The sequence below is a fragment of the Mustela nigripes genome, chromosome X, assembly GCF_022355385.1.
Source record: "Mustela nigripes isolate SB6536 chromosome X, MUSNIG.SB6536, whole genome shotgun sequence".
Taxonomy (NCBI): domain Eukaryota; kingdom Metazoa; phylum Chordata; class Mammalia; order Carnivora; family Mustelidae; genus Mustela; species Mustela nigripes.
In genome coordinates this window covers 12,494,191-12,503,635 of record NC_081575.1, presented here as the reverse complement: position 1 = coordinate 12,503,635, position 9,445 = coordinate 12,494,191, and the positions used below count along the sequence as shown (strand labels likewise).

Sequence of the window (9,445 nt, the reverse complement as noted above, 5' to 3'; positions counted from 1 at the left end):
TCGATCCCAGGACCCTGAGATCATGACCTGAGCCGAAGGCAGAGGTTTAACCCACTGAGCCACCCAGGCGCCCCAAGAGAGAGAATCTTAAACAGGTTCGTCAGCTGCTTAACTGACTGAGCCAGCCAGGTGCCCCTCAAGTTGCTCTTAACATTGATGGGAAGGTAGGCCAGCACTCGTACAGCACACCGTTGCCAATACTATACAGGACGTCTGTCTCTTGGCTTGACTGTATAAGAAACACCTTTATAACATTAATGTAAGTGATTCTTGTTCACTTGGTATTGAGCACTGTGGGGGTTTCTGAAAACATGGCCATTATGTAACTTTTACCTACTCGGATCTCCAGGAGCAGGAAGGAATTTGAAATTCAGGGAACGAATAATGCAACGTGCTGTTTGCCCTAGAAAAACTGCAGAAAGAAAGAGGTGCCTGCTTCTCAGAAACAAGCACTCCCCCACATGGTAAGGCACCAGCTTGAGACAGCTGGGAGCCATAGGCAAAGCACCTTCACGAAGATTCTTTTTTTCTCTTTTTAAAAGATTTTATTTATTTATTTAACAGAGGGAGAGAGAGATCACAAGCAGGCAGAGAGGGGAAGCAGGCTCCCTGCCGAGCAGAGAGCCCGATGTGGGGCTCGATCCCAGGACCCTGAGATCATGACCCGAGCTGAAGGCAGAGGTTTTTTAACCCACTGAGCCACCCAGGCGCCCCTTCCCAAAGATTCTTGCAGTGAGAGCCCAGCAGCCACCGGCCCGTAAGGCTTTTGTGAGTCACTGAATTTGGGCCGAGGCAGGCGTGGATCCTGTCTTTCTAGACTGTCTCTGGGAGCTACCTTCCACCCGTGGGAAGAAGGGCAGGGGGTCATGGTATGTCGGGTGATATGCGAGGCTTCCTAGCCGCACTCAAACGAATGACAAAGCTGTTGGAAACTCAAGAGTATGAGAGTCTCCACAAAGGAGAACATGAGAGAAAAGGAAGACTTGGGGACAGTCACCCCGCCACACAGGCCTGTGCGCCTCCCTAAGATGGGAAGTGGCAGGTGTATGGGAGCCTTTCTTTCACCTTTTAAAGCTGTAGCAGAAACAGACTATGCCTCTTCCCTCTGTAGAGGAATGACCGTTTACTATTTAAATTTCTCTTAAAAGCACGAAAATATCCGAAAAGATCGTTTCAGTATTTGGGAAGCGCCCAAGTCACTACGTCCCCTTCAGGTGAAATCGGTAGTATGCTGCACGATGCCAGCCGTCATACTGAGTGCTACGGCTGCAGAGAGAGCCACACAGGATGACCAGGGCTTCATGTTTCCAGAGGAATAATTGTAGCTGAGATTGTGTCTCCAAGGCGGAGTAAGTATACCCTCTCCAGAAAATTCACTGAATCATCTGTGGCCCATACCCATGGTTCGCTAACTCAGACTTCACGGACACCCTTAAGATAATTGGTACTCCACAGCTTTCTTCAGGTTTTCAACAGTCTCGATGTAGGAGAGCCCTCAGCCCAGCCCAGAAGTTATGTGGAGGAGGGCGTTAGAGTAAGAACAGCGCCCATCGAACCGAAAACTCTAGGCTAGGGTCTTTTTAAAATTGTTTTACACGTAGTCACTCATTTAATCCTCACAGGAACACCAGGATTGGCAGCTACTGTTATCCATGTTTTACTGAGGGTGAAACTGACACCTGTGACAATGTCTGGAGACAAACACTGCTGCTCCGGGTTTGAAAACAGCCAGGCAGCTAAAGCACATGGTGCTAGTCATCAGGGGAACTCAATTCTGATCTTGATCTGGCCTCTAGTTACACCGTGTGTCCTTAGGTCAGTCATTTCTGGGCCATGGTTCCTCATTAAAAAAAAAAAAAAAAAAGAGTGCATGGGAGCTGATGTGCTTTGAGATTCCCCCATGGCTTCTGTGATTCCCCTCCAGATCTAGCTATCCCCTTGCCACAAGTGCAGGGAAAAGCAGAACATGCTAATACCAGAAGAGTGCAATCGGCAAACTCCAGGTTGGTGTAAATGCCGCAAGATGAATGACCCAGTTTTGTCAACAAAAACCGTGCCAGGTTAACTTACAGGTTAAAGCAGACTCAAGAGGCATATTAACTAAGTATAACATACGGACCTTACGTTCTGATGCAAACAAGCATGTTATAAAAAGAAATGAGTCAACTTGGGGGCATCTGGGTGGCTAAGCCCGTTGGGTGCCTGCCTTCAGCTCAGGTCATGATCTCTGGGTCCTGGGATTGAGCTCCACATCAGGCTCTTTGCTTGGCAGGGAGCCTGCTTCCCCTCTCCCTTTGCCCCTCCCCACCACTTGTGCTCTCTCTCCCAAATGAATAAATAAAAAAATCTTAAAGGAAAAAAAAATGAGTCCACTGGAGCAATCTGAACCTGACTGGATGTACAATATTACGGGCTTGTTGAAGTTTTAGGTACAATAAGGTACTGTTCTTATTTTTAGGTCATTATCTTTAAGAGATACTTACTGAAATAACTATTTTATATCATGTTTGTATTTATTAAAAAAGAAATCTGTAATAGAGCAAACAGGATTATTCATGAACTAGGACAGACCCTGAACTGATCATTTTTTGCTGAGTAGTGAGGATAGGGAAGTTCACTCTATTAATAGTATTTTTGCTACTACTGTGCATGTTTGAAATTTTCAATCTTTACATCTTTAAAATAATGACAAATTTTATAAAGCCGGTTAAGCCTAACAATAACTAAATATAGGTTTTATGAGTTACACTGGTTAAAGAAAACCTTTAAATTTGTATACCTTCACTTCATACAAATAAACCACCCAAGTCTCTATTGCATTTGCTATCCACTATTAGGCAATGCTTATCATCTGCTATAAATTACCATCTTCATCCTTAGGAGCAGACTTAACTTATAAAAATCCAATTAGGGGCGCCTGGGTGGCTCAGTGGGTTAAGCCGCTGCCTTCGGCTCAGGTCATGATCTCAGGGTCCTGGGATCAAGTCCCGCATGGGGCTCTCTGCTCAGCAGGGGGCCTGCTTCCCTTCATCTCTCTCTGCCTGCCTCTCTGCCTGCTTGTGATCTCTCTCTGTCAAATAAATAAATAAAATCTTTAAAAAAAAATAAAAAATTTAAAAAAAATCCAATTAAATCATACGTTAAACAACTGGCCACGTACCCTGTCCACAGACAAAAGCATCCATTTATAACTGACACAAAATGGATATAAGGGCTTAATGAGTTAATTATTTTCTTCAGCAATACAGCTTTATTTATTTATTTTTTGAAAAAGATTTTGTTTATTTGACAGAGAGATACAGCGAGAGAGAGAGAGAGAGAACACAAGCAGCGGGTGCTGGAGAGGGAGAAGCAGGCTCCCCCACTGAGCAGGGAGATGGGATCGTGACCTGAGCCGAAGGCAGACACTTAACGACTAAGCCACCCAGGAGCCCCAGCAATGCAGCTCTAGAATGGCACTGACAAAGCAGAGGAGGCTATGCTTCTGGGGCAGCTGAAGTCTCAGAGCACCTGGGTGGCTCAGTTGATTAAGCAACAAACTTTTGGTTTGGGCTCAGGTCATGATCTTGGGGTCATGAGATAGAGCCCCAAATTGGGCTCCATGCTGTCTGCTTCGAATTCTCTCCCTCTGCCCCTGCCCTCAGTCGTGTGCATGTACTCTCTAAAATACATAAAATCTTAAAAAAAGAGAAAGTCTAAAATCATAAGAGACTCTTAATCTCCCAAAACAAACTGAGGGTTGCCGGGGGGAGGAGGGTAGGGAGAGGGTGGTGGGGTTATGGATACTGGGGAGGGTATGTGCTATGGTGAGTGCTGTGAAGTGTGTAAACCTGGTGAGTCACAGACCTATACCCCTGGGGCTAATAATATATTATATGTTAATAAAAAATTAAAAAAAAAAAGAGAAAGTCTAACATAATAGAAGTTCAACCCATTATAGGTAGGAATCAACACAATAAATCTGTGTGTGTGGCCTTTTTTGTGGGGGGGTAGTTAAAATAGTGTGTCTTCCAGGCACCTGGGTGGCTCAGATGGTTTAGTTTCTGCCTTCAGCTCAGGTCATGGTATTGGGGTCCTGGGATCGAGTCCCACATCGGGGCTCCCTGCTGAGCAGGGAGCTTGCATCTCCCTCTGCCTCTCTCTGTTTCTCATGAATAAATAAGACCTTTAAAAAAATAGCATATCTTCCTATGAGACTTGAGAACTCTATGCCAATGTAGATTCTCATTTTAGGAATTAGTGACTTTGAACTAGAAGGTTCACACGCATTCATGGACAGGTCCTACATCTAGGACATATACCATTTTCCTAGTGAATGGTATGGTTTAAGTAGCTAAAAATTCAGAACAGAACCATGTAATCAAATCAGGTGGGCAACTGTGTCCTTCCTACCCACGAATGAAATGAAACCCAGGATTTGGAAAGTCTGAAATGGTTTTTAACCACATGTGCTACTTACATATACAATCGGGGATCTGAGGTCAGAGTGTCAATGTTGATGTGCTGTTCCAGTAAACTGTAGGCCAGGATGGGTAAGGATGTAAAGCAGATGTTGTACATCGTAAGGTAAGCGGCATCATACAGTGGCTGAAAAGACAAACAACAGAAGAACAAATTTTTGTGTTTGGAAAAATCACAAGCTGAAACAAGACCGTTCCCTTTCACATTTGTTGTCATAGCAAAAGAAGTCTATAAATGAGGTCACTCTCACTGGTAACTACAGAAATTAACATAGTGTGATGTATTGTATTAATATAGCCTCCCTTTCCAAAGAATTTTATTCAGAATGTACACATGTTATTTCTAACAAATACTAACGGATTTTCAAAAGACTTTTCGATGAACAAAGACCAATTAAATATAAGCCTGGAACCCTCCAGGAAGACTACACGTAGGCAGTGGCTTGTCTGTGTCATAGTGGCTTCGTTGTTAATATCTTACATAGTTTTAAGTATCACTATCACCTTCTCGAGGTTCTATTCATGATCTTGAATGTGGCCGTTTACTAAGGATTAAATAAATGTCTTTGCACAAGCAAAGCTAAAAATATGTACACAGGCATGACTTCCTTAGGCTCCTGACCAAAATTTCCACCTTTCTGCTGGCTGTCCCCACAGGCATCCGCGACGCAAAATGTCTAAAACCAAACTCACTAACTTTCCCGTAAATCTGCTTTATCCCATGTTCTCTACCTCAGTGAAGAGCCCCCACACCGCTGCAACCCCAGTATCTATTTTGGTGCCTGGAACCACCTGGGTGCTCAGGAAATATTTCGAAATTAGTGATTCTCCCAGCTCACTAGCAGTTTCTTCTTAGTCTCTTATTCTGCCCAAGCGCTCTGTTGCGACGTTCCAGCACTCGGTGTTGGAAACTTCATAGTCACTCCCTAGGTCATCTCACCAGTTCCATGTTTTAATTCCATCCATTCACTGAACATCCCCAAGCATTTATCTCTGGCCCAGACCTGTCCCCACGTATCCAGTTCCCCACTTGTTAATGTTTTAGAAATACAAGCCTACATCCAGAACTGAACTCCTGACCCACCCTTTGCTCAAACCAGCGCCTCCTGAAGTGTTCCTCAGCTCAGGAAAGGGCGACTACATCTTGGTGATCAAGCGGAACCAAAATCTTGGATTCATCCTCGACTCTTCTCTCTTTCACACCTGCACCCAGGCAGTTAAGAAGTGTTTACTGGCTCCACCTTCAAATACATCCAGAACCAGATCACTTCCCAGACCAGATCACCTCTCAGACCAGATCACTTCTCAGCACCTCCAGTCACCACCCTGCAAACTTCCTAAATGGCTCCCTCCTTCTCCCCTTGATCTACAGTCCACACAATGGCCCCAGTAGTTCTGTCAGAAAGGAAGTGAAATCAAGTCACTGTTTTGTTCAGACTTTGCAGTGGATTCCTTTATCTCTGAAAGTTAAAAGAAAAAAACATTCCTACAAAGGAGTGGCTCTCCAGTTCCACCCCATCTGGCTTCTCCGGTCTGGCCTAATCTCTTAGATCTCTCCTGGTCCTTGCTCACTGCACTCCAGCAGCAATGCCTTCCTCACTGGACCTCCAACATGTCAGGTGCACTCCTGATTTAGGACTTCCTTTTTTAAAATACTTTATTTATTTATTTGACAGAGAGAGAGAGAGAGAGATCACGAGTAGGCAGAGAAGCAGGCAGAACAGAGAGAGGGAAGCAGGCTCCCTGCGGAGCAGAGAGCCCAGTACGGGGATTGATCCCAGGACCTTAAGATCATGACCTGAGCCAAAGGCAGAGCCTTTAACCCACTGAGCCATCCAGGCGCCCCTAGGACTTCCTTTAAACTGACTGTTGGCCCTGCTTGGAGCACTTCCATTAGAGAGCCTCATGGATTACTCCCTCACTCACAAACATCAGCTCAAATGTCACCTTCTCAGAGAGACCAAACTTAATTTAACTTGTCATTCACTCCCTTCCTCATGGATACATTTCCCGTTATCTTGTTTTTTATTTTCCTATAATACTAATCACCTTTTATTTTATGTAAACATTTAATTTATTTATTGGAGGGAGAAAATGAGTGCACGTACATGAGTTGGGGGGTGGGGAGAGGGAGAAGCAGACACCCTGCTGAGCAGGGAGCCCAACAGGGAGCTCGATCCCAGGACCCTGAGATCATGACCTGAGCTGAAGGCAGATGCTTAACCTACTGAGCCACCCAGGCATCCCTAATCATCTTTTATCTTACATTATACATTTATTATTTTTACTGTCTCTCTTCACACTACATTTCAAGCTCTAAGCGGGCAGGGATTTTTACTTATTTTATGGACAGGCATAGCCTGAGAAAAAGCAAGGCAGCCCCTGACATCTAGAAGCTGTCCTGGGCACTCACAAGCTAGGCACTGAAGTTCTCCTGTCGAACACGAACATTTTCATTGAACATCATCATCAAACAAGGTTATTCTGTCACATGACAGATCAAGATGAAAACATGATCCCTCCATAATCACACTGAACACAGAATAGGAATATTGTCGAAATCTCATTAACCAATATTCCTATTCTGGCAATTAGGGGTGACTGCTGTTTCTTGACAAATGACAGTGGTAGCCTCCTAGTTTTCAAGCCTCCTGGTAAGACACACTGAAATGCTTAGTCATAAAATCACCCCCTCACTTACTGACAGCACCCAAACTAGAGCAAGCCCCCTCATCTTAAACTTTTTCCCAAATGACCTAATTCAAGCCCAAATCTTTTTTTTTTTTTTTAAGGATTTTATTTTTAAGTAATCTCTATACTCAAGACGGGGTCTGAACTCACAACCTCGAGATTAAGAGTTGCATACTCTACTGATGTACCAGTTAGGTGTTTGTTTCTGTATCATTTATTTCTGGTATAATTTTTATTATTTCCCTCCTTTTGCCATCTTCAGGCTTTCTTTGCTGTTTCTTTTCCAACTCCTTTAGGTATACAGTTATGTTGTGTATTTGAGACTTTCCTTGCTTCTTGAGGTGGGCCTGTACGGCAATATACTTCCCCGTTAATGATGGCCTTTGCTGCATCCCATAGGTTGTGCTTCCCTGTATTTTTTAAAATTTCTTTTTAAATTTCCTGGTTGACCCATTCATTCTTTAATGGGATGTTCTTTAACCTCCATGTATTTGTGGTCCTTCCAAATATTTTCTTGCGGTTGACTCCAAGTTTCATGGCATTGTGGTCTGAAAATATGCATGGTATGATCTCCATCTTTTTGTACTTACTGAGGCCTGTTTTGTGACCCAGTATGTGATTTATTCTGGAGAATGTTCCATGTCCACTGGAAAAGGCTGTGTATTCTGTGGCTTTAGGATAAAATGTTCTGCATATCTGTTAAGCCCACCTGGTCGAGGATGCCATTCAAAGCCATTGCTTCCTTGTTGATCTTCTGCTTAGCTGATCTGTCCATTGCTCTGAATTGGGTGTTTAAGTCCTCTACTATTATTACTGGCAGTGAGTTTCTTTATGTTTGTTATTAATTGATTTATATATCTGGGTGTTCCAAAGTTGGGGGCATATTTACAATTGTTAGATCTTCTTGATGGATAGACCCTTTAGTTCTGATATAATGCCCTTTTCCATCTCTTGTTACAGTCTTTGTTTTAAAATCTAGTTTGTATAAAATAAAATTAAAAAAAAAATCTAGTTTGTCTGGGGCACCTGGGTGGTGCAGTTGGTTAAGTGTCCGACTCTTGGTTTCGGCTTGGGTTGTGATCTCAGGGTCGTGAGACTGAGCCCTGTGCTGGGCTCAGTGATCAGCAGAGTCCACTTGGGACTTTCTTTCCTCTGCCCCTCCCCGCCACGCTCTCTCATTTGCTAAGATAAATAACTAAAATCTTAAAAAAAAAAATCTAGCTTATCTGATATAACTATGGCTACTCTTGCTGTCTTTTGATGTCCATTAGCATGACATCCCTCCACTTGCCCCCCCTTTTTTTGAGAGTGTGTGCAAATGGGGGGAGGGGGGCTGGGGCATAAGGAGAGAGAGAATCTTTTCTCTTTTTCTTCTTCTTCTTTTTTTTTTTTTTTTTTTTTTGAGAAAATCTTAAGCTGGCTCCATGCCCAGTGCGGAGCTAGACATGGGGCTTGATCTCATGACCCTGAAATCATGACCTGGGCTGAAATCAGGACTCTTAACCAACTGAGGCACCCAGATGCCCCCATCCCTTTGCTTTCAATCTGTGGGTGTCTTTAGATCTAAAATGAGTCTCTGGTAGGCAGAACATAGATGGATCTCTTTATCCATTCCGATACCCTGTGTTCTGATTGTATCATTTAGTCCATTTACCTTCAAAGAGATCAGTTCAGTGCCATTGTGTTAGCTGTGGAGGTGGTGCTTCTGGCGATTCTCTGCTCCTTTCTAGTCTTTGATGATTTTGGTCTTTTATTTTTTTTCCTCCACTCAATGAATCACCCTTAAAATTTCTTACACTAAATTTTGTGATTTAGTGGTCACAAACTCCTTTAGTTTTTGTTTGTCTGGGAAATAATTTCTCTCTCCTTCTATTCTGAATGACAGGCTTGCTGGATAAAGAATTCTTGGCTGCATATTTTTCCCCATTCAGCATGTTGAATATATCCTGCCACTCCTTTCTGGCCTGTCAAGTTTCTGTGAACAGATCTGCTGTGAACCTCATCTGTCTTCCTTTACGGGTGGACCCCCTACCCTCGCTGCTTTCAGGATTCTTTCCTTGTCTGTTTTGTGAATTTGATTACATGTCCTGGTGATGGTCAGCTTTTGTTGAATTTAATGGGAGTTCTCTGTGCATCGTGGATTTTGATGCCTGTGTCCTTCCCCAAATTAGGGACGTTTTCAGCTATAATTTACTTGAATAAACCTCCTACCCCTTTTTCTCTCTCTTCATCTTCTGGGACTCCTATGATATGAATATTATGTTTTAATAAGTCACTTAGTTCCCTAAGCCTAT

At 43.4% G+C, this 9,445-nt stretch overlaps 1 protein-coding gene across 5 annotated transcripts in view; it reads right to left on the bottom strand.

The window, feature by feature from the left end:
* The window catches only part of ATP11C (ATPase phospholipid transporting 11C), a 183,926-nt gene that overhangs the window by 21,374 nt on the left and 153,107 nt on the right, over window positions 1–9,445 (bottom strand). For all 5 annotated transcript variants that reach the window (XM_059384662.1, XM_059384665.1, XM_059384663.1 and 2 more), the window contains exon 24: window positions 4,460–4,587. In XM_059384662.1, coding sequence (XP_059240645.1) covers window positions 4,460–4,587 — 128 coding nt within the window. The remainder of the gene's footprint in view (window positions 1–4,459; window positions 4,588–9,445) is intronic.